This window comes from Hippoglossus hippoglossus, chromosome 16 (assembly GCF_009819705.1).
Source record: "Hippoglossus hippoglossus isolate fHipHip1 chromosome 16, fHipHip1.pri, whole genome shotgun sequence".
In the NCBI taxonomy this organism is placed as follows: Eukaryota; Metazoa; Chordata; class Actinopteri; order Pleuronectiformes; family Pleuronectidae; genus Hippoglossus; species Hippoglossus hippoglossus.
Window position 1 is genome coordinate 13853598 of NC_047166.1, and position 26150 is coordinate 13879747.

General features: G+C 44.1%; 1 protein-coding gene across 2 annotated transcripts; it reads left to right on the plus strand.

Moving 5' to 3' along the window:
• The first annotated feature begins 1830 nt into the window (after positions 1 to 1830).
• On the plus strand, positions 1831 to 25940 carry nkd2b (NKD inhibitor of WNT signaling pathway 2b). Of its 2 annotated transcripts, none has more exons than XM_034610347.1 (10): positions 1831 to 2129; positions 2253 to 2279; positions 2383 to 2474; positions 20859 to 20919; positions 21709 to 21836; positions 23341 to 23436; positions 23556 to 23697; positions 24151 to 24211; positions 24336 to 24460; positions 24581 to 25940. In XM_034610347.1, exons 1-10 carry the CDS (start codon positions 2105 to 2107, stop codon positions 25195 to 25197), a joined length of 1374 nt encoding a protein of 457 aa, XP_034466238.1. In that variant the 5' UTR covers positions 1831 to 2104; the 3' UTR covers positions 25198 to 25940. The 2 variants fall into 2 exon arrangements, with proteins under 2 accessions (XP_034466238.1, XP_034466237.1); XM_034610346.1 differs by having other exon boundaries at positions 24333 to 24460; positions 24581 to 25939.
• Positions 25941 to 26150: the final 210 nt, after the last annotated feature.

Here is a 26150-nt window from a genome sequence, read left to right on the forward strand (position 1 = left end):
GGCAGAGCTCCGCTATTAGAGCTAATAAAGAATAAAGATGGGCTGTAATTTCTAACATGACAGCAGCATGTGACTGAGCGAGTGTGCTATTGGCACCAGGCGAATAATAACAGTTTGGGCCTCAATAAAATGCAGGGATCAAAGTAGCATCTGTTCTGGTTTCCAGTACAGTCTGCAGGAGCCGTGTGTTTACAAAACAGCAACATCACATTCATATTTTCACACTAAGCTAATGGTTGTGTAAGTAGATGAATATTCATAGGAGTTGGCCTGGGTCCCTGCAGCCAGGTTCTGTTGTTAGACCCTGCCAAAGGAAACAAACTATAAAACTGCTGAAGAGCTTGTGATCGCCGGTGGGTTCAAGTACACGCTGTTCTTCCCAGTTCTGTTTTATAAACACATGCTTTATCTCTAGTATGCGTTAGTCTGTGTGTAACATTCACACAGTCAGTTACTTAATGTTGTCACCTACTAGCACCTGGAGTGTTTATCGCTACACACACAAGAAATGATGCGGACACTAATTCCTTTAAATCAAAGCATCCGGCATGAGTGTTGCTTTTATTCTGTTTCTATGGGATTATATGTGGAGATAGATTTATTAACCATCTAACAATTTAATAACTAATAAGCCTTCACCTGTTGGTGTTTAGTTTGAATTTGAGAAATAAAGGCGTCTGCAAACTAATGATTAATAAAATAATGAACGTGTCTTAAGGGTAAATGTGTATCTGCTGGAAAAACCATAAATGGAGTTGAAAGTTGCACCGACAGAGGACGCGGTTTTACATTCAACTACACACGAGCTGCCAAACCAGTATTCATTGTTAAATACAACCTCAATGAAACCGGAAAACAAATGGATGTGCTTTTCAAAATAATGGTACATTTAAAAAAAAAAAAGCATGAAATGACAACATCAGTTGTAACGGAAGCCTAAAATATACTGGTTCCATTGGACTAGGTTGAAATAAAATGGAGGATTAACTAACTATTGACCAACACAAACATTAATTGCAAACAAATATGCGTTTAAACATATGAATATTGTTTTATTTGATAAGTCTTTTGTTCAGTTAAATGAGCTGCTTCTCACATTAAGGAATACAAACATTAGAGGAGAAAATGTCTGCAGCTCAATCTTTAATTTGCAATATTTAACAGTATTACTATTATGTTTGCATTATAAAATAAGAGGACAAATAGTCGAAGGATACAAATCAGTCATGTTAAGGTGTGTTTCCTATTATAAGTCATTGGTTTAAGTAATTTTGAAATTAAATATTGGTTATTGTGAAATGTAATAGTAATACTAATAGTAATATATCAGAGCAGTAAGTCAATATTAAAAACAATTGATTTGCCTGGATTAATGAGCAGGGAAATCTTTCTGTAGCCATGGCAGGGAGAAGACAATAATCTAAAAATCCGTCATTATGGTTAAGTAGATTAATGATGAAATGGATCTAATGCAAGGTTATTATAGTAACCTAAATAGTAACATAGGAACTAAACATAGGCATGAAAGATCATTTGTTTAACCTACAATATGGGCATAAATTCCCTGTTTCAAACTGAACCTGTACTTGAGTGCGCTTAAATCCAACTATTTCATTTAGAATCACTTTATTATTCCATAAATATGCCTCCTTCACACCTCTCCCCACATTCTGACTGGTTTTATTGCTCATTAGCTGGTTGCAGAAATGTCATAAATCAGGTGTTTTATTTTTCTTCATAAAAACTGAACCGGAAGTTCCCCCCATGTTTTGCGCGTCTTTACGCACGCTCCTCTGTGTGCCGCTGATCGGAGCGCGTCAATGTTCAGTTGGACTGAAGTGAAGTCCGGATACAAACACACACACGCACACGCTCACACACACAGATCCTGTGTCCTGCGCCCCGTTTCACACACGTATCTCTTCTCTGCACGGAGACAACTGATGCTTCGATGAAGAGGAGATTTAACGACCCGCCTCTGGATGAAGTTGGAGATTTTTTCGTGCCAAACAAACACAATGTGACCATGTTGAGCCAGTGACTGTTTCATCCGCGTCCGATTTCGGAGTATACCCTCATCGATCCCGGGAAGAGAGACTTCAACATGGGCAAACTTCAGTCCAAACACGGTAAGAGAGGATGCGGCTGGAAGCACTCAACGATGCACATTTAAAATATTTGTATTGTGATCTCAGAAAAAAAACTAACATTTGTCTGTTCTGCATCTGTTCCCTGATGGTTTGGATCTGAAGCGTGTAAGCGCAGAGAAAACCCTGAAGGTGAGGATCGATCATTCATTGTGATGAAGGTCTATAGATGGTGATAAAGTAATCGATTTGATTTGAGGCTGATGGATGGGTTTTATTTCTCTTCATATCTCAGGAGACAGTTTTGTTGTGAACGCCTTCCTGCGCAAAGGGATGGAGGAGTGTGAGAGGTACAACGCGACGGATCACAAGCTGAAGAACATGCAGGTATCAGGCCATTTCCTCATATTTGTTTTTCTTCTTCCTCCAGATTAACACAACAAGCGAAAAAGGGAAATGAAATGAGACAGTTCCTTTGCCGATTTTTGAGACTTTGTGGAAACTAAATCTAACACAAAGAAAAACATGAAACTAAATGAAAATCTAGGAAATTATTTTAATTATATTATAAAGTGCCTGTAAATGATGATGCTCATGCATGTTTGTTTATGAGTAGCATGAACACAACTCATTATGTGTGTGTGTGTGTGTGTGTGTGTGTGTGTGTGTGTGTGTGTGTGTGTGTGGTTGTGGGGGGACAAAAAGCAAGTCCCCTTTATGCTTAAGGTTAGAATAAAGGTTAGGCAAGTAGTAACTATGGTTAAGATAGAGTAAGTCTCCAGGAAATCAATATAAGTCAATGTAATGTCCTCTGAAGTCATGAAGACATGGCTGTGTGTGTGTGTGTGTGCACGTGTGAGTGTGTGTGCGTCGGTGTGTGTTTATTTGCTGATAGGATGAATCTGTCAAGCACTTCAAAGTTGTCTTGCTGAGGCTGTTACATCCCCCTTCACCTTTTCCTGAAAGATGAGCCGCAGAGCTTCTTGACTCGAAGGGGAAACAAACTGTATTCACGCTCATGTGTGACGACACGCTGGTGTCTCTGCTCAGTTGTAGGCTGATGTTCTTTCTGTCATGTCTGGCTCCGGCACAACACTGCAGCGGTTATTCCCCTGCCAGCATCACTGGATGGGTTATGACAGCCATGAGCCCTGTGTGTGAAGTGGCTTGGCCAAAAACACACACACACACACACACACACACACACACACACACACACACACACACACACACACACACACACACACACACACACAGAGGCAGGATGGAAAGGTAGTCATGTCTCAGACTGAGGGGATAAAAAGTTTGCTCTTGTGGCTGCTGGCATCATGACTCAGGGCTGTGTCTTTTTCCTCAATGCCTCCCATTCTAGTGCGGCTCCCAGTGGGCAGCCCTCTGTGGCATAACATTACATCACTTCAATTAGCGTGTCGTTTTTTGAGGGGTACGAGAGTGGCAGAGCTCTCAGACAGAGAAGTGCGAGGAGTTCACACCGAGGCACTGACGATCGGTGAGGGTGGGTGGTTGTAATGGTGGAGGAGTTATGGATTATATCAGGATCGTAAACCGCCCACTTGTGGCAAATTAAAAGACTTGAGAGAGAACTCTGCTCTGCTTCAGAGGAGTCTGAGTTCACACTCCCCTGAAGGGAAACCACCAAAGGCACAAGCTTGGCACTTATTAGTAGGTGGGTCCCACCCTCACCACTATCAAAGTCATGCCCCTGATTTATACGGTGTCATTAGAGGCTCATTCTATCAGCATCAAACTAAGCAGCTCCTTCCAACCAGCTTTAACTCAAGATTGGTCGAGCAGCAGCTGGAAAGAACAGAATGCAGTCAAATCTGTTATTGCACATGTTGGTCTTCATGTGTCTTAATGGTTAATTGTGACAGAAAATCATGTTTTTGTTTCAGAAAGTAACATGGAAACTGTTTTTTTCTGCCTTTCCATTAACTCCTGTGGCATTATTTTCACCATCATTCATGCTGCTCTGGTACTGAGAGCAATATTTGTCATCTATACATTTGAGAGATGACTTTTCTCTGCTTTATGTGACAGTAAACTGAATATATCTGGGTTTAGGGCTCATGTTTGGACAAAATTAGTAATTTGAACATGTCACTTGGGACATGAGGAAAGTTTAATGTTATTTTGTAACTACTTTTGGATTCTGGATTGGAGCCCGACCGATTTATCGCCTGGTTTTATATTTCTTTTTAGTACTTGAATTACAGTTTTTCATTATAAGGGATATAGTCAAACTGTAAAATATCAACCCTCAATTACATTTCTTTTTCATAAGGGTTTGATAACAACCTCAAAATATATATATTTTTTAATATATCTATATAGGAAATGTTCTTCTCCCAAATGTTATGATTGTCCGCCAAAAATCTGTTTTCGCCGGGCTCTACTCTTAATGGACCACATGATTAATCTTAATAATAAATTCCATGTAGATGAATTGACAATGGAAATACTGGTTAGGTGTAGTCCTGATTTTAAGTGTGAAATTCCACAAACCCCAGTGTTATTACATTTTAGTGTGTAAACTCAATATGTGTCTGGCTGCTTTTAGACAGTGACAGCTCTATTCGTGCTGTTTGAAATGAACCTATACCTACATTAATATAAGGACGCATTATGTCCCCAGGGATGTTGAGTTTCCCATCTAACAGACATAATTAATCTCTTCTGTAAAACCAGTAATACCATTTCCCTGTTTGATCCCACATACTGTTAATTAATTATTCGCTATAGGATTGGATTACATTGACACTTTTCCAGATATAATTATTCTCTGGGGTTTAGACCATGATAAAACAAGTCCAAGTCAAACAGAAAACAGTAGCAATATCATTTTATTTAGGGGATTTTTAAGTTTTTAGATCAACATTTACTCTCCCCCCCCCCCCCCCCCCCCCCCAAGAGCATTTCAGCATGTGGCTCTCACCAGACAGCGGTTCCATGGCTCAGTCCCGGCTGCAGGGACAGTTGAAATTTCTTATAATTTCATATAGGAGCAGATTGGCCAAACACACTGTTTAGCTCTGACCATCCCCCTCCTCATTGTCAAACGGGGGAGTAGGATTCCTGAGCTGTCTGGCTGCGACTTCAAAGCGCGGAGCTGTGAGTTATAAAAGGGCTCTGATATCAGTGGAGCCTCCGAATCCTCACCCCTCGATCCCCCCTGCCCTGTCCTGGGGGATGGGCCCAGGGATGGAGCACAACCGGGAAGAAAAAAAAAACAACAAACAAGCGCTAAGAGAGCCCGTGCCCAACATCGTTCTGAATCTAAATCATGAGTCTCCTCGACAAAGTAGCAGTTTCCATCCGACAAGCTTTCAGTGCTTTGCTGCATTTTAGCAACAAAAGATCAAAAGATGCAAAAGGCTTGTTTAATTATTGATATCGCTGCAAACCATGATCCAGGATTTCAGCTGGCAGGTTGCCCTCAGTGTGTAATCCTATAGCCTCCTTTAAGTGTAGCATGAGTGGACAAAGAGAGCGTGATGTAGCAGGACACGTCTCATCCTGGCTGCAGTCATCCAGGTTTTGACACCTCTGTGCAGGTGTTCAAGACAAGACGTACCCGTCCAGGCACCTGGTGTAATGTAGGGATATTACAGGTGAGATCAAAGTGCTCGTCCAAGGTGTAGTTGCGCCTCTCGTTTCCGAAAAAAACTGAGCTAACTGTGTAGTTGTTGAATATGTCAAATGCAGAAAACCCCCCCATACTTATCCAAACCCGTGTTCATTAGTGGAAGAGCTCCGTGAAGGTTCACTGTGTTTCACCTCTGGAAACGTCAACACATCAACAGGCCAGACCCCCTCTCACACACACACGCACACGACTACAGTGCTTCATTTCGGAGATTCAAACAGACATGCTTGGATGCCCAAATAGTGACAGCCTAATTCAGCCTTTCAGCACCATCTTTTGTCTCAAAACTTCCCACAGACTTGGCCTGAGCGGAGCGAGTGTGCCAAGAGCTCCAAGACGCAAATTTATTTTGACTTACGAAGAGTTACATAGCACTCACCCCGCAATAATAAATTAGGTTTAAGAGCAGAGTTCCCAAGCAGCCCACTAAACTAATTGTAAGCTAATGTTTTTTTAACTTTCATTTGGAATCTGTGAATAAGAGTTTCCCCTTATATAAAAGTCCTCATTTGGCAATCCGGCTCAAAATGGATGTTTTGTTTGGACATTTTCGCCACTGGGCATTCGGGCATATCTTCTCGTCACCGTGTTAATTTTGAATTGGCAGTATTGGATTTGGAGCTGACGACGGGATATCTGTGTAATCTTAAGGCCGTGGCCCTAAATGACATTTTATTTTTCAGTGCACAGCCGCAAGTTGAGAACTGAGGTAATTGCTTTTTTGGTTTTGAGCTGTGGGTATGGTGGGACGTAATCGTGCAGCACTTCGAGACATCTTCTCGTCAACAGCATCTCATGACTTTTCTCTACCGCCTCCGCCACAACCACCAGGGACAATAAAGGCCTGTCACCGCTGCAGCACGACCAGGGAGCGATACACACGGCGGAGGGGACACAGAAAGGTGTGCTCATACTGTATACGGTATGTCTTGCTTTTTGAAGGGACTTGAAGGCATTTGGAGAGTTTGTTTTTTTCCACCCCTCCTTTTTTTTTTTTGAAATTGGCTTCACAAGAAGGCGAGCTGTGAGCCTTCATCTCTGAATGAAAAGCATGTGGCTGGCATCCAGAACAGCGGGGTCTTTCAGCACGGCCCCGGCAGACATCTGTTCCTGGTTTGTACAGCAAAATCCTGGAGCACGGAGAGGGGCTGTGGTGGGAAGGGGGTGAGAGAGGGTGGCGGGGAGTAGGAAAAGAGGGGGGAGGATGGGGGAGGAGTGGTGGGTTTAAGTGTGTGTGTGTTTTTTTTTTTTGGGGAGAGATATTTGAGGGGCTTTAAAGGTAGTGGGGGGAAGGGGAGTAACGGAGGGCCTCATCCGCCTTGTCCACTGCATTGTTTGGTCAGGAGCTGACCATTGATCTCACCTTTCCTTCCACGTAAACTTCTAACACGTGTGAAACCAGCAAATCGCACCACTTTCCTGAACCCTGTTCCCCTCCATGTTGGTTCCAGTTTGTCCACAGCCGTGTAAACATCATCACCTGATCGCCGTCAACACACGTCGCTTGTGTGAGGGGCTTGTTTGAGCCATTCTTTCATGTTGGAGTGTCGAAGTGTGTGTCACCACATGGCTTCGCTTGTGAGTCAGAGGCCGGGTCCCTCTCTCTCTCCCCCTGTGTTTGTGAGTGAGTGAGTGAGTGAGTGAGTGAGAGGTGGTTTGTGTGGCCCCTGCCTAATGGAGAAAGACATTAGAACACTGCAGGCGGATTGGATGTTTATTTTTCTGAGGATATTTATACTGTGTGAAGGGACTTTGAAGCAGTTTGCTGTGTTGGTGAAGAGAGCAAAGGGCCCTCTCTGGCCGTCAGGAGGAATCAAAGAGCCATCACACCGGGGTTCACAAGGCTTTGGCACAAATCACGGACTGCATTAACCTTGGGCAACATTAACTAGCCTACGGGCCTGTGTTAAACCCCCTACATCTTTAATTTCAAAGTCAAAGCTCGAATTTTACTCACGGCCCCCCTTCAAGATAACATCTATAGGTAAATATTAAAGCCACCTTAATATAATACAATAATGTGGTTTATGTTGTGCAGCTGTTGTGTATTTTACTAAACAAATTTGCAGTTATAGTCATCAGATACATTGGTCACACAGAGAACCTGAGGCTGTTGCCCATTTCACACTTTGTAACCTAAACATTGTCTTTAAAGAAATAGTTTGTTTTCTTGCTGAGAATTAAATTAGAAGACGGATACCAGTGTCATATCTGTACAGTTTATATGACGGCACAGTCAGCAGCCCACCACAGCAAAAGCCTGGAAACATGGAAACAGCCTGATGGTGTCCAAAAATAAGAAACAGTCTATGTGAACCTCTTCGGCCAAATTCAGACAGATGGTAGCCCTGCAAGAGAAAAATCTACTCTCATTGATTTCAGTGGATCCAATGGTAAATGGACTGTATTTATGTAGCGCTGTTTTAGTCATATCGACCACACAAAGCAGTACCTGTCACATAATCCATTCACACAGTGTTACTACATGCTGTGCCTTTCCTGTCTCACACATTGGCATCACAGCCATCAGGGGGAGAAGCCTGGGATCGAACCGCCAACCTTCTGGTTAGTGGATGACCCGCTCTACCTCCTCACCCGCTCCAAGCATTGCTGTGCAGGAGAGGTGCCAACACAGTGGGCTCTGGTAAAAAACATAAACCCTGCCCAATTTTTTACGCTATGCAACATAATGCCTTAATAGATATACACAGCTAGTGCTTGTTGACAGGCTCTCTAGTTGTAGAGACAATGTTTTGACAACGTTTTGACAACTGCTGTTTTACCAGAACCGCAGATATGCCATGCTGTCGGTTATACTGCCCTTGAGGGCATATATGATCATTTAAATTTCTCCAACAGTTCAAAGTAGAAGAGGAATGACAGTCGCTCCCCTTCCTTCATTAATGGATCTCTTATCTGCAGACATATGGAAAGAAGCTCTGCCTCCTTCAGAGATATCTCAGCCCCATGATTGCCACTTTGAAGTCGCTCACTCCTTGTCACTGCTTTTTATGATATTTATGAGATATCTGTTCTGGTGCTTCACAGAGATCCGCTTATAGCTTCACAGAACCGGTTTGCAGCGAGTCATCACAAATGCAATTATTTGAAAGTATGTGAACTTCCTGAACGTGGCCCATGCCAGGTTTTCAGTGACACTGCATGACCCAGACGTGCATGGTCACCGATGACAGCAGGGAGACCTCACTTCCTCTGCGTGATGAGTGCGCTGGTGGCTGTTCGGGGGCAGCCCCGTTGAGGGTTAACCCTGGTCTATGTCTTCTCTCTCGCTCCTTGCCAGGAGAAAGAAAATACCTGAAGCTGGAGCCCAGTGCTTAGCGCTGACATTTTTGGCAAAGGCTGCTGGATCCAAGTCTGTGTTTGATCTTGTGCTTCTTCCAGCCAAGTAAAACACCGGGAGACTCAAAGGTTATTACATTTTAGTGTGTAAGGTATGTTTCCACATAAACCCCTGTTCCCCTTAGAAAGCTTTAGCTCTTTTCCAAGTGGACTTCATTTCGCAAACCTTAGAGCAGCCAAGGGAATATTATATTTTTTCAGTTATGGTTGTTGGTGGTGTTATTATACACGGCCATTCCAGCCGTTGTAAATTGATTACATTGTTTTAATTAGAACCTAGGTGAGTATTCACATCCTGAGTCCTTCCTGGAGAGGACAGAGGATGCTTTAGATTCCAAGTGGAACTAAAACATTATCAGACGAGACATTGCAGGTCTATTTTTGTTCAATATTTTGTTTCTTTAAATATTTGCAGATTGAAAGGGAGACTGAGGTTTTGCTTGTTTGCTTAAAGAGGACAGGGGATTCCTCTTTTGGACCCAAGTTTGTTATCCCATAAATTCAGCCAGTGGAAACTTGAGATGGACTCCACAAAGGTCAGATGCTGACACACTGTATATTCCACAATACACGTTCGGGGGGGAAACTGAAGTCGCTCTCAGCACAATGCGCTGATGGCTATAAATCTTAGACATGAATACGTCTACTTTTTGTGTTTGCGTGAGAAAACCTGGGATACAAAAGGACAGAGCAGAGTGAGGGGCAGCAACACCAGAGCAAAAATGTGGAAAAATTATGTGATGTTTTTGAGATACTCGTATACGCTGCTCATATTGTGATGCACTTCCATTCACTTTCTCTCTATAAACAGCCTTCAGAGTCACCCGTCAAGGCTTCGAAACTTCATCCTTGCTCTACATTCCTGAACCTGACGCCCTGTTAGGTTTGAGGCTGGGGAGTGGAACACCGCACAAACCACAAACCCTGGCTTCCAAAAAAAAAAGTGTAGGGTACCCAGAGCTGCTGGCGATCCTCATTGTTGTGATGCTGCTGTTTGAGGCAAACACTCTGCTTCTTTTCAAAGGGTTTCAAAGAGCGGGAAGTGTTTTTTGCCGTACAAGGAGCCGATACCTTAAATTCATTTGATGTTCACGCTCACCTTGGAAATTTTTTTGAATTTATTGCAGAGCTGTGTTCATAGGTGATCCGACTTTACACACTATCCATCTTCTTGTCGTACAATTTCATATACAGAATGGCATATAGCACAAGATTTATCAAACACACCCAAACCCAGACCCCTGAGGAAACTAGGCATCTTTTCTCTCCGCTGTGAGCTGAGCCTCCCCCTCTTTGGGACCCCAAGCCTGCACATGTGTAGGTATCGCTATTACTCAGCTCATAAAACGCCACAGTACCATCTGAAAGTGGTTAGCTGTTGAAACACACTAGTGGCTTCAAAGCTCGGATCCGGGCTCTGCAGACAGCCCAGGCCCGGCCCTCCTTCTGCACATCACATTCCACTCCGCTGGGGAATGGCTGCAAACTCGCTTTTGTTACACAAACCTGTTCCCGTCATCAAAACCCTCAATGGGTCTCCATTAAAAGGAAGTGGTTTATTTTTGTCATGGGTGGTAATTTTTCAGGGGGAATTTAATTTGGGATATAAATGGTTTCAGAAGGGTTCTTCGCATGTGTTTGGATGAAATAGGAACCTGGTGGGTTCTCACATTCTGCGTTGGTTTATATACCCAAACACCTTTTGTGCTCTTTCTATATGTAACAGAAAGGGAGGAAGAGGATGAAATAGTGCTGAAAGAGGCCACTGTTCTCATTTCCTCTGAAGGCAGCCTTCTTTTCTTCCCCCCACCCATTTCTTTCCTGAGCCCGTCCACTTCAAAAGCTGACCTGGCCCTGTGTGCCATGTAACATGTTTACCTAAAGACTCATTTCAAATAAACAGCAGTTTCTCTCCGCGACGCCTGCCCCCGCTTTACCGAGAACCTTTCAGACACACCATCTGCTCACATGGGGCTTCACGAAGACAACGCACTCTTATAAATATGGATTTTATTTCATGGTATCTCTGTGGAGGGACTTTACAGCTTATAGTTTCATTTAAAAAAAAGTCTCGGTTTACAGTGGACCAAATTGTGTTGAAAAGTAAGAAAGAAGTATCCCAGAAAATCGGCTTTTGAGAGTTGGTGGTAAAACGTTAGTACCGCTGCAATGTCTTTATCTATCACCAGCACCTACTTCTTGGTGTTGATAGGGGCTGACTGATCCTATCACTTCAAGAATGCCAGTGTATCAGAATATCTGAACTTTTACCCCCAGTACCATGTGCTCAGCTTTGAGAACCGCTCCATCCTGTTTGCGCCCGATTATCTCATCGCTTTTAGAGTGTTAGTGCACCTCAGCACCCTCTGCTTTTTGAAGCATAAATCCGCCTTCAAGAACTTTTATCAGACATTAAGTGTCACACTTTGTGCTTTTAAGTGGACTACCCCCAGACTTGTGTGTGTGATAGAGAGCGAGGCTCCTTCAGGCTTGTAGCTTTATACCTGAGATAAGATAAGAATATACAAGCAGCCGGGCTAGGCTAACTGCAGCTCGTGTTTAAGTGCAGACTCTTTCATGGCCTCACAGCACCGGTTTGCAGTAATTATGGCCGTGAAAGCGGCGGCTCTCTTTGCGCTCTGGAGCTGTAGAAGGAGGTGGAGCTGAGCTGAGCTGCCCTCTGCACCATAGCCTTTTGATCTCTGCTTGTGCCATGGATGAATTACGTTCCAGAATTTCACACTGGGGAACTGTGCTTGAGAAACACGCAGCCAGTCTGTCAGGTCACTAAAGTGCACACATGGCAGCCTCAGTCCAAAAGGAAAAAAGGGCAGATGTTATGGTTTCAACGGCCGTGGCCTCAAAAATCTTCTGCTTGGTATCGTTCTGTGATGTGTCACAAATAAAAATTATAATTCATGGGTTTGCATCATGCGGCTTTAAAATTCTTGTCTTGTTGCCATGATTTCAAAAGTAATTCATCATATCCTTTTTATTTTTTTCGCCCTGTAATTTTCTTTGAGAATTATTCAACAGAGTTATGAATGAGCTTTGCGTGATTTTGATGAATCAGTAATTGGACCTCATCTGTTCATCCTCAGCTTTTAACTTTGTCCTCTTTTTTCATGGGACGTTGTGCCTCATGTGCCACAGCGTTACAGCCAGTGGCCCTTTGGCCATGGTCCATTTTACATATCCAGTCTTCCTTCTCTTCGTCTGAAGATCGCAGAGGCTCCTCTGCTTCCTGTGCCCAGCAGGAGGGTATTTTTAGGAATCCTCAGGAAAACACTTGGTGTTGACCCTGGGATGACCCCCTGTCCAGTTCCAGGCCTGTGAGGAACTTCACAGCTTGGAATTAAGCCGGTTCTTGCAGTGTCAAGAATTCTTGTGGTCTTTGAGACTGGCAATCCCGACCAGATGGAGGAGACAGCAGCACCGGTCAGTCAGAGATAGTTACCCAACAGCATTGAGGAAATAGACGGCAGATAAAAGAAGTGCAGACACTTTGAAAATACAGCATCTCTTTTTTTCTTCTGTTGGATAGCTTGAAAATATTTTGTGCAGAAAAATAAGCTGTGCAGCAGTCTGCAAAGCCAAGGCATTTTTTCCCCCCAAACTATGTTGGCAGGATGGCCTCAAGCCTTAAATATTTCATTGTTAGGAGGAACAGTACCAATTATGCAAACAAGTGGTGTCTCCTAGGACCTGAGGTTTGGCAGGTGTTGAGGAGAATAGTGAGCCTATAGCAGATGAGTTATTAGAGGCCCTGTCTGTGTGCTCGCCTGTCTACCTTGGTTATTTGTTGCATCCTGCTGCACTGAACTCTGTATTTGGCCGTCTCTAACCAGTGAGCCTGGTTCCCCCTGGGGACTGAAGGCAACAATAGTACATTACAACAGCCATTCATCTCTGTTTGCTCAATATGCCTCCCAGATGGATGTGTTGAGAGTCCACGCTACATTGCTGGCTGATTAGTCACGGCCACATAAGCTCCTCTTATCATGGTCAGTCATATGGATCTGCACCTCTCCGTTACCCAAAGGAGCAGTAACTAGTGGGCTGTAGAGGTTTGACTTTATCCCTGAACCTGTTCTTATCCTGATGTATGACAGGTTCAGGGAGCCAGGGTGCCGCTCATCCACCAACTCACCAGCTTTTTAAGAGCAGCAGCGCCTCAGGTTTAAGTGAGCAGCCAAAGAGTCACTGTGGATTAGAGAGACAGACAGAAGCAAGTACTTGTGCACCGCAGGGGGCTTGCTTTTGCCTGAGGGGTATGTGGTTTAACTCAGCTAACTTGAGTAACAAATAGAAGTTACAATTGGATTGAAAAATATATCCATGTGAAAGGAGGCAGGTAAAAAGCCAACTGGCACTAATAATGTGTGTAATTCTGAGCCAGTCTCCGTGTGTTGCAATTGAAAGCAGGTGACAACTAGTTAGGAAGCGACTAGAGAAGTTGAAAAAAGGTTGATAAGGCACAAATGGCTGACACACTGAAATGGATTAACTATTGAAATTGTGAAAATGAATGGAAAAACAGTGGCCATAGTTAGATAAGTGTATGTTGCTGTAGTTAACATTAGCTTGTTTGCTTAAAGGGGACAGGCGGATTTGGTAATAAAGTAATGTATTGAAAGTTAAGTAGTAATGTCAAATGAAGATTATTAAATTATTAATCGTTTTTTTTAGTAATCAGATCAGATACATCCAGATCCTTATCTGGATCCACAGTAATTACGAATCTACACATGCCTGATTTTTTTAAATAAAGATCTCTGCATTATTTCTTGAGAAATTCCCCAAAATGTAGAATTTTTTTTCAACCTTCCAACAAATTTAAATAAAATCGGTCCTGTATTCTTTGAGTAATCCTGCGTAAGCACATGAGAACATTCGCCTAGTATGTAGTAAAGTAATGAAGAGACGGAAGAATTAGTTGGTAAACTAAACAGATAATTGCATGTACAAACACAAACTGACCAAAGCTACGAGACAATTCAATTTTAACAAAGAACTCTTGTAACAATATCCACTGGACTTGTTTGTAATCCACTGACTCGAGCATGTTCAGAACATGACAGGTAGCGGTGACACGCGGTCACATCAGACAAAGATGGCCGGGAACCACTCGTGTTAAGTCCACGCGTGTGTTGCCGCTCCTCCACACTGGTATACAGCTGTCCTACCCCAGCATGGTTTGTTTACATTTCTCAGTCACCCACAGGAGCACTGTAATGCCTGCAGCTCCAAAAGCCTCCAACCACAGAGCCGCGCCCCTATGAACTGCCAGGCCGGGTTTTCAAACCTGTGACTCAAATCCCTCGCAGCTTAACAAAACGAGCAGTGAAAACAGCGGTGTCGGTGGTTATCTCACAGGTGAGAGCAATTATAACTGACATGTCACTAATAGAGCGACGGCTGGAAACCCGACTCTGAACTCCAGCGGGCGGCACAAAAGGAGCGCCCTCGCAGATTACAGTGAAACAGTTGTCATCCGGCAGGACCGGACAAGGTGGAGTGGTGACTGTAACTGACGCACAACCAGTTTGAAGAATAGATTTATACTGAACCATGTGAGATCACTGCAGGTGATGAGCTGATGATGAGCTGCTCAGCTGGACGTTCGCCGGCACCCACAACCTGGCAGTGTAAGGTCCTCTGTGTTGTTTAAAGGGCCTGTGGAATGTGGAACAAATCCCCTCAGCTTTATCAGCCTGGACGCGCTCCCCATTGGCCCGGCTTAAGAGTCAGGGGCCTGCGCGGGAGCTTACAGAATTTCACATGGAGGCCAGAAACAGAGGAACATCCTGTTTGAGTCTAACCGCCTGTCCCACACTGGCTTTGATATGCCGTCGCCTTGCGCGCTCGCCTCTTTGTTGTTTGTCAAGGGTGTGAGTGAGTGTTCAAAATACGTTCTGTGTGTCTCCTGCCTCCCGATCCGTGTACTTGAAAGATTATGTGAACAATCCAGTTGAAAATTTAAACTGCAAGAATTTTTACAATCTAATATAAGGTCCATGTTTTCCCTGCCCGGCGGCCATTTAATAACAAAATGCCAATGAACTAAAGTGTGGCACAATTTCCATATCATGAGGCCATAATGAATATTTGCTCCAAGCCAAGGAACATGCAGGAAGGGCAGAAATGAATTAGGCCACTGTGTTCATGATGTGCCATTTTTACAAAGGTCATAGGTCACACAGCTTATTTTAATGCATAAACTATTTCTGTTATTATCTTGTGTGGCTCTTGACTTCTTTGACAAAAAAAGGACCTTGTGCTCTGGGAGATTGTGCAGTTTTCTATATTTTACGGGCTAACAGGTTTGTCAACTGACTTAAAAGACAATAGACTTGAGTTTATTTGCCTCCTTTATTCAACCTAGTTACTCTCCTTGTATGCCTTAGCGTGAGGCTGTGAGACGTGACATACTGGAGGCTTCACCCTTTGAAAACACTGCTCGACTTCAGATTTAAATATGTGTTTAAATATGTGTTTCCAGTTTTAAAACTTTTAAACAGAATAAAAGGAACAGACAGTGTCACTTGTGACTGTTAAAAGAACCAGTTTTATTATACTTTTGAGCGCATATAACATAGCGTAGTCATATAAAAATCCACAGAGAGACTATTGCATTACACCACCAGGCTCGGTTACGTCTGAATTAAAGCAACATGCTCTCTGTGGAGCTGTCATAATGTGTGTGGCATCAGGTTTTAAAACCTCCTTCAGTTTTTTGGGTGTTTCAGACGTACTGAACCATGACAACCACTTTGTTTTTTTTCCCTTTCCAGTAACCGATCAAATACATGAACTGTGTTATGATCTGCTACGTCTATAATTTAATACATTTGCCTAACCCAGATTCAGGAGTGTGAATCCACTCGCTGGTATGAAACACATGGTTTCCAAGTCCCGACAGTAGCTGCCTGTGTGACAGCTGAGGGGAGGGCGCTCATTACATCAGACTCCTATCAAAGCCTGCTTTAATGAAGGCGAACTGATTACAGAACACCGGTGACAGATGCAGGGTGGTCAGCCAGTGATGCTAATCTTTGTTTATGCCGTCCAGCAGGTCGTGAGCAAAGTGAAAGAGCGCTGATGCTGCGAGGAGGGGTTTGCAGGGGCGTGTGGAGTTTAGCAGATAGTCTTTCCTGATTGAAGAGGGAGCGGGTGACTTTCAATGGTTTACATGCTGCTCTTACATAGACAGGCAGGCACGCTCATCTCTCCTCACAGCTGTTGTTACACTGGTACCAAAGAGGCTTCGCCCCGTTGATTCATGTCCTGCCAAGGGGAGAGGTTCTGCCTCCTGTTTGACCTCAGCGAGAATCCCACCACCCTGTGAGCGCCATATCTGGGACATCTCGGCCACACGGGGCCGGTCCAGATAACAGGATGGCATTCTGCTCTGATCTCCTTTCCATTCACAGGGAGACATGTTGTGGCACACTGATACATAGATAAAATACCCTGATTAGTGGACAAAGGCATATTTGAGCCGTCCTCTAATGACAAGCATTCAAAATTTGGAGATTTTTGAGGCTGAACTTGAAACAGCTCCAAACCTTTACTGAGGGTCCTTGGCTCAGTCATGTTAGCAACGCATGGTTATAAACTGAATAGTAAAAACATGGTCTAAGCTTGTGTTTTTACTGTAATTACAATGAACTTTAATAAGCGGAGTAACTCAGATCCAGCAGTATGTGCAACGCTGTTTATTTTAATATTGCTGCTCACTACTAGGTGAGGCCAGTGCGCTCTGTTGACTCCTGAGCACCATAATTACCCTGACCTGGAATGAAAGCCGAGGCCTAACGGGCCTTAAGAAGAGGGGGCTTTCTGTTCAGCCGTCAAGAGACCAACATATTGTTCTTTTACTGTCTTGCAGGAGAAGAGACAAGTTGTGCAACAGGCCTCCTTCTCTCCCTGTAGCTCCCCATATTTGCAGCCCCTTCCCCCACCCTCCACCCCTCGTCTCCCTCTGCCTCTCCTCAGTATATGACCGCTCACATCTGGTTTTGAGTCAAGGCCAAGTTGGTTTCTCTCGGAATGGAGGGCTTTTATTTCTCAATGGCCCCGCTACCTCTCCGGTTTCATTCTGCGGCGAGGAGTATGTAGATTGTTTACGTACTGGTGTTCCTTTCTTTATAGTGATACTTCTCAATCCTCGTTTTCATCAGCGTCGCCCACAACCATTCCCAATTAATGGCCCGTGGGAGGAGGGATGCTGGTTGGCTGCTGGTCATCAAGGCTTTCCTGCATGTGGCGTCCCTTAAGTGTCCGTTCCAGGTGACTTTTTATTTCTAGAAACAATACATCCTTGAGAACTTCCACTGTTTGGCCACGGTTTGTCTCCCAAGGCCCCCTCTGCATCAAATAAAGGAAATAACTGAGATTGTTGGCCTGGTTTGGACAATGGACTGCACACTACAATTTAAGGGAAACAGATTTTTTGGGGGGGACAAAAGAAATAATTAAATGTACAGTTGCTTCACCTACTAACCACCAGCTAAGTTATTTTTATACTAACTACAGCTTTATCGAAAAACAAAAAGAAGCTATTTGAAGTATTTCGGAAAACCACAAAGCTTTGAAATGACATGAGGAAGCTTCCAGACAGTATCCTGTTTTTGTGTTTTTTCCCCAGCATATATTTGCACTCGGATACGCATCCACACTTCTGATCAAGTTGCCATATTTCATACCCTGAGGCCAGAGGAGCTGTGTAAACAATCTTAATGTTAGCCTCCCTTGTTTTTGAAGATGCAGTTTTTCAAAAAAACTGTTGTGCGGCACATGATTTGAAGAATGGACTAAAAAGAAGTCTGTATTAGGGGCCTGAGCTTGAGAGAGAAGGGTGGTGGTGGTGGTGGTGGGGGGGGGTGTTAAAACAAAGATGTGCAGTGTTTTCCAGTGGGAGGATGGGTGGTAAGCAGGCAGAGAGTGAGAGAGAGACTGCTGGGGGATGTCTGATGTCACCTGGTAGGGAGCAATGAAAGCTGCTGGTTACCCTATCCCACATAAAAGTCTGGCAGTAGGCTGAGGCTTTAGGGAAGCTTGGCAGAACTGCTGCATTAAACAGGAACAAACATCACACACCGTCTCTGTCTGTCTCTTATGTCAAGACGTCTGGGAGACGGAGCCTGTTTACATGGAACGCTGTCAGCGCTTATTTCCAATGCACTGTTTTTTTTAAAGACAACGGAGATCCAACACCTTATCACTTCCCCGTCAGCCTGCTTGAAGTGTTTGTCCCGCACATGCAATGTTTTCATCTACCTCCCTCCCCCCCATAGCTAATATCACACACTGCGTGGATGTGGATGTACGACAGGTTTCAGGTGTATACGCCACTGGTGGAAAGCAAGGAATGCTTTGCCCCCAAAGTGCTAACACATTCGGGCGGCCTCCGGAGCCGTTTGTGATCTGATAGTGAAAGAATGAGAGCTGCTAGATGCCAGAGCTAAGTTAATTACACATGTGGTGGGCAGATTTGAGCCCGACACCGTGGGCGATGGGGATGGAGATGCCATGTGTTTCGACATTAAACTTGCAGACTGTGGTCAGACCCAGCTTTGCTCTCTCATTAGCTCTCCCAAATGGATGTAATGGAGGTGTGTGTGTGTGGAGGGGGGGGGGGGGAGCCATGTGTTCAACATAAGCGCTGGTTCTCTCCTCATGCAGTCAGCAAGACGTCTCCTGATATCTGAATTTTAATTAGAGACGGGCTGTCTTTTGGCAGTCGGTTTATTGGCTTCATTTCATTACAGTCGAGGCTGAATCCCGTCTTTCATTTGGAGGTGCCTCTACCTTGCTCTGCAGCCTCATGGGAACGAGGATGAGAAGAATCAATGGTTGCTTTTGATGTTCCTCTGAGCTGCGTAACAGTGTCTGTGTGAACTCCCTCATCCTTACACACTGCCCTTCATTAGGGGACTGCGCTACAAAGAGGGGGAGATGAAAGCATCCAGTGCAGGAGGGAAACAACAACTTGGCTACACGAACCAAAAAAGGAGGATGCATAGGGACGCACAAACGCTCCCGTCGTTTCTCTAGATTTCTGTGATTTAAGGTTGCTGCTTGTTTGGGGCCCAGGGAGTGGCACCGGTTGTCTGCACCTCTCCCAGCAGCCTTCCAGCAAACCCACCTCCATCCCACCAGGAACTGAAGTCAGCAATAGATAGGCCCTATCTCCTTTCAAACACATCGCATCCTCCTCTGCCTCCACTCCTTATCTGCATTTCTCCCCTTCCATCTTTGTTCCTCTTATGTTTCCTTCCCTCCTTTCCCCCTTTGTGCTCCCTTTCCTCCGCTTCATTCTTTATTCTTTATTCCTCCCGTTTTACTTCCTGCCCCTCTTCTGTGTCGCTCCCCTCCTCCTCCTCCTCCTCCTCCTCCTCTCCCCGAGGCTCGACTCCCATTCTTTCGCTGTGTTCTCTCAGTGTCTCTGGTGGCCAATTTGCAGGGGGAGGTGTCCGAGCCTTGACCCTGAGACTCAAGCGGCTCCCCCCTTCAGCAGTGAAGGTCAAGGCCTAGATTACAGGCTGGAGGTATCATCCTCAGAAGTGAGGAATAATCACGGGGTATAAGATTGTTAAATAGAACCACAGGCCCTGGCGCTGTCATTACTCTGAGAAAGAAGGGAAGAGGGAAGGAAGAGGGGGGGGGGGAGTTGGTTCACCTAAACGCATGCAGATGTTCTGACTCTCGCTTGAGCCTCCGCTCTGTTGAAGGTACATGGAGTTCTTTTGTTTTCGAGCATCTATCTGTTTTTTATTTGTCTCGTTTCAGTGGGCCTCCTTGATTCAGTCTGGTGAGATTTTATTTCAAAGTGTGTGTGGAGCAGCTTAGAGGACTGAGAATGACGTAAATAAGTTGAATCATTTGTTGTTTAAATACTTGTGGTTTAGGGCCTGTGCTACACTTAATTTTCATTGTTTCCACAATCCAGTTGTAAGAATGGCTGTGTGTGTGTATGTGTGTGTGTGTGCGTGTGCATGGAGACCCTCTGTATTAGCACATGTGTGGGATGGTTATGAATACATTGTGGTTCTGTTTTATGCAGGATATAGATTATTCACATATGACGGTGGAGCCTTTTTCCCCTTCCTCCCCCTCTGCCCCACTTTTGTTTTATGGCATTGGAATTGTGTATTTAATCAGTCCCATCCTATCTGCATGGAAATTTCCATCTGGCAATTATTCTCCATTCAAAATAAATACACACATGTTGCTGAGAGCTCATTGTGAGGTTTGTTTTACATAAACCATAAACTCAGAGTCAAGTTTTCAATGAGAAACACAACAAAACTTTTTTTTCTTTTTTCCTAAACCCTGGACTTCTTCCATCAAACACTTCTCAGTGGGTTCCATGTCAGGCAGGATGAGAATAAACAGCTAGAGAGAGCGAGAGAGAAAGAGCTCAGATGATGAAGTGCATTAAGGTTTTTTTTTTTGGATGGATGCGAGAGGTCCATTTGAAGGGCTTGGAGGAATCTTGAAAGCTTGGCTGCGGCTGCGCTCGCTGTATCCCAGACAGTGAAACACAATAAGCGTGCAGATGTTCAAAGTGTTTGGCGGCACTGGAGCCTCCAGCCCGCTCCCTCTCATCTGAGTAGGAAATGCTTTAGCTGGAACTGTTTGTTTTCTCTGTGTCTGTGGTCTGAACTGTAGATTCACTTACATCTCTCAACCCCCCCCTTCTCCTCCTCCTCCTCCTCTCCTCTCTTCCCTTGTCCCAGGAGTTCTCAAATGGTGTGCTGAAGGAAGGACAATTCAGAGATCAACACTGTCCCCTAGAGGGTAGGTGGAGAACGATGTCTTTTCACTCGTTGATAAGCTTTGTGCGAAAAACAATCCTTGAATATTTTATGGTGCAGGAAAGAGATCCGACGTTGTATGAAAGATTAGTATGTATGAGAAATTGGTATGTATGACTCCATAAATAACACAGCATGAAACGTGGTATATACAACATCTCTATACCATTCACAAAGTTCATGTTATTTCAGGATGATTGTGTAATTTTGCATGATGAAAAAAGCAGTTTTGTCATCTGCCTAAGTTTTCATTACAACTAAAGAAGCTTCATGGACCATAGAAAGTACTGCTCTGTGCAGTGATTATTTACAATGAGGCTAACATCAGAAATGCAATCACATGATACCCAATACTAAACAAAAGACTGTAAAGGATTTCCTGGGCATCACAAGCACATTTAAAAATCTTTCTATAATCTCCTCTGTAATCAGAGTTTGAACAGTTAAAAGCCACTAAGTCCAATATCAAGATGTTACGGTTACATTTTGTGGGCTAGTATATATACTGCCAAAAAGAGACACTGATGCACATGTATTATGGACACAAAAATACAAAAAGAGAAAACATTTTTTTTCCTTTTTGAATGAATGGTATTTTGTATGTGAATACCACATTTATAAGCACATGAACAAGGGGTTCTAATTGAAGGTTTTGGTTTAGTGAGGCCTTGATATTTTTTGCGTTAGAGAAGCACACAAACATTTGCCTAATTTCCGGGTGAGAAAACACAACTTTTGTTCAGAACTTGACTGTTTCCTCTTGCGTCGACAGTGGTTCTTCCTCCGGAGAAAGCTGAGGGCTGCGAGAGCTACCTGCAGTACCTGCACGCAGAGGACAGAGAGCGAGAGATACTCAGAGATGCCTCCAAAGCCGCTGGGAAGAAACGCATCAGTCTGGATGTAAGCAGCGACGGATTGTGTTTTACATGAGCTGTGTGTCGAGTTAAATTAACATTCCAGGCCTGTTCTGCAAGATGTGTGCATATTGAAGTAACGTTGAGATTCCTTTACGTGCTTCTAATTACACCTCAGTTGCATTGGGACAATAATTATTAAGGGGGAGCGTTTATTCCTATTTATCTAGTCCTGAGGACCTGGACATGGTATTACAGCACCAAATGAGGCACAGGCAATGTGGAACAAGACATAAGCTAGAGACCATTTTTTTTTTCAACTCTCTCACTCACTCCAGCCGCTTAACCTTAGTAGTTAGAGCTTGCATTCATTTCTTAGAGACCTACCCTAACGCTCAGTGTAACCACCACTTGCCTAACCCTACTCGTAGCCATAACCCAAAAATCTGGTTTTCTCCAATTGGGGGACACAGATTTGATCCCAACTTAACTGACCTATAGTCTACAACAATACCATCCATGCCGTCTTGGCTGGTGCAGATCAGTTGTTTCAACAGGGAACCGGTCTTGCTTCACATGGCAGGATTTTTCAAGTCAGGAAAAGGTCTCTCCTAAGTCATGCGCTCAGAGCTGGGAGTGTTGAAACTGTTGTGTGTTTCGGTGAGTGAAAGTTATTTAAACATAGAACTTAGAAAATAAATGCATGGTGGGTAACCTCTATCCTAGCCACCGCTGTGTGCCCCTCACCCGCGCACAGAACATCTGTCTGTATGTTGACACTGCTCCAGACCATATCCTGATTGAATTTGGGGACCAATAAATAGAAAAAATAGATTGTAATGTTTAGACTTGGATGTTTTGGAGAAGTGCTTAGATCTGCCCTTTGGTGATCACTGCTGGATATGCGAGCTGGGGAGATGTTATAGAACCGTAAAGCGCTGCCTCTCTCTCTGGGGTCTCCTCCCTTGTAAATGTACACTGGCTTTCACACAGTGTCAGCGCTGCACCGTGCCTGCAGCAGGGCCTATATTCCAGATGTTTATTTTTCCAATTATGGCCATGTTACTAGATACATCTGAATCAATGTTACTGCCAAAAAGTTGTAACTGAGAGTGGTTGCGCTCATTTTTCCTGGAAGAAGGTAGAAATACAAAGTCATAGTGGACAGGCTCTCGGCTCGCACCCTTTTCTCTCCGCTCCCCCCCACACACAAGGTGAAAGCAGCTGAATGGATTTTTATTGATAAATTCAGCACCATCCTCTCAGCTCTCCGTACATATTTCTCTGTATATACGATTTTTAAGTTGTTGATCTTGCTTATTTTTGCTTTGTAAGGACGTCTTTAAAGTCACCTGAAGATAAATCTCAAGCATTCAGATCAGAGTGGATGGAATCATAAGTATGGGGGTGAATCTTGTGTACTTTGCTGCCCCCTGTTGTAGGAAATACTGCTTAGTTTGGTCTTCAGCTCAATGTTTTCCAAAATGTACATTTATAGTATAGATAGTTAGGATATAAAATATATTCAGCTCATGTGTTTGTGTCTACAGGACTTGGAGTGTGATGTCTCTGTGGAGGACGACAATCGCCAGGAATGGATCTTCACCCTCTATGACTTTGACAACAGTGGGAAAGTCACAAAGGAGGTGAATATGTTGTACCTGTCATTTTCTATCTGAGCTTCTTGGTGTATACTACAGAGTATTACTCGTTGTATTGATGATATTGATCAAATACCAACAGTGTGCTCTTCCTGTCGCTATAGGACATGTCCAGTCTGATGCACACCATCTATGATGTAGTGGACGCCTCGGTGAATCACTCCTGCCACAACAAGAGCAAGACCCTGCGGGTCAAACTGACCGTCACTCCAGAGCCAAGGTGCCACCGAAGAGAAACAGGAGCAGGTAAATGAGATTAAAACAGAAATTTACAACTAAAAGTTATTTAAGTTTCAAATATGCAGTGTGACGACTCAGGATGTCTCATAGATTTGTAGATTTGGGGGAATAGTTTTAATTCTGAAACCCACATCGAACCACTCTCAGTACAGTGTAGTGGGGGTTAACAGTCTCTGTTCTGATGTTTGTGCAGTGCACTCAACAATTAACAGGAGTGGCCTGTACCGTCACATATTTTTCTGTAAATTTTCAGATTTGTTCTGCCTTGTTAATGGTCTGCATGTACGTTTGGACCTATCAGCTACTCACTGAAATATGTGAGTGATTATGTGAATTAGCAAATGTAACAAACAATTATGATTAAATTGGATTTTATGTAAAAACCCAATCTCTCTGTCAGTAAATTTGGATGTTGCTGAACACTTTTTGCTGTTCTGATCTTTTGTGTTCTCTGTTTAGATCGCAGTCACCAGGACGAGGGGGGGCGCTCAGCTGACAAACGACTGTCCTCATACATCAGGTCAGTTCCTACCCAGGATAAATGCTTGTGTGTGTTTAATCAGCTCTTAGAGATAAGATGTGTAAAAGTGTTGGCCACTTATATATATTTACATATATATATATATTTCTTCCATTTTCAGCAGCAAAGGGCAGAGCAATGAGGCGCCGGCCACTGAGGGTCAGCATTACTGTGTGGATGAGAACACAGAGAGGAGGAATCACTACCTGGACCTGGCTGGTATAGAGAACTACACCTCCAGATTTGATGGTAAGTGTCATTTCATCGTGTGTTATACCCTGCTGGTTGTTGTGAATGTACTAAATGTACAATATTAAGTCTTCATGATTATATTACAATGACAAACTGACCTTCTGTCTCTGCCTTCAGGCACCACCCCTGCCTACCCTCCCCAGGAGCCTCAGGGACGGAGCTCCCAGAGCCAGAGCCAGAGCCAGAGCCAAAGCCAGAGCCAGAGCCGCTCCCGCTCCCAGGAACCAGAACCACAAGTTGTTCACCAGCGCCGCTCACAGGTCATCAGCGATAGCTACAACCCCACAGAGTCTCGAAGCAGGGGCACGCAGTACCTCAAATCGCCCAAAGGAAACTACAAGGGAAGCGGAGGAAATAACGGGGTCAGCGGTGGCGGCAAATCCACTAAATGTCATGGCTACCACCCCCCTCTGCAAACTACAGCAGGCCACGGAGGTCAGGATGTGTACCACTTACCGCACCAAGCCCAACCCTCCAGCCACCATCAGCACCCTTTGCAATACAGCCACAGTAAGCGCCTGAGGGCCAGAACCAGGGAGGCCCTGTCCCCGACCAAAACCCCTCAGTCACAGCCACAGCAGCAACCTCCTGTGCTGCCAAGCATGGAGAGAGAGCAGGCGTCTGGCCCCCCTGGGAGCCCGGGGTTTGTGGTGCCCATGGTCCAACGCCACGAGCACCACCATCACCACGAACACCACCACCACCACCACTACCACCATTACCACCAGACATGACCGCCCTCAGTGTGCAGTGACTCAAACTGTACAGGACCAACCACAAGCGACCACACCAGTCTAAAGGACTTGACGTCATCCCACGGGAGAGTCTCACTTTCTGTCCAGGATCTTTTTATTCTCTTGCAAGCTATTCAGATATATCCTGAGATTAGATGAGTACTGAGGAATGGTGCCTGTGTGATGCCAGATGATAAAGGACCAGAAGGATGTATTCAGAAGTTATTGTGTAATAACAAAAATACGTGTGGCACAGCTTTGAAGTTTTTTGTGGATATTCCGCTGGGACTGCTGCGATCATTACCTGTTTTCAGTAAGGGCACAAATACCAGGAAGAAACGGATCGAAGGACACCCTTTTCCCTCTCGTTGCTGTTGGTTGAAGTCCCAGGAAGCTTTACTGTATATCAGAGTAGGTGTGTTGTTCTGTGTGAGACCTTTCCAAAAACACGGATCTCAGGTGTAAAAGGTGCTGCTGCTCTCAAGCTTTTCACAGAGGCGTCCTCCTCTGGGGGACCGGATGTGGACTGAGGGGCTTCCTGTTTGGGGAGGGAGGGAGTATAAAATCACCACTGCCAGTTTTAATGCAAAAATATCTTGCTATATGTATAAAAAAAATCTATATATGTAAACACATTTTTATTGTATAATTATTATACTGTATATGCATATTTCATCATGGATATATTATGCATATATGTATTTTGTCTTTTATATATTTTAATAAACGTTATATAGTTAATTTGTGTTGTTGCAGCTACAGTTTATTTCTGCTAAATTGATTGAGCGTGTGTCTGCTTCCTCTGTGCAGGTAGAAATATATCAACAGCTAAGTCTTATATTATTTGTTGAGATTTAAATATGAATTCAAACTAATACTTTGTTGTGGATCCAGAGCAAATAATAGCCTGATTGAAAAGTGTTTGACATTTTAAATTCATGGGAATAAATTAG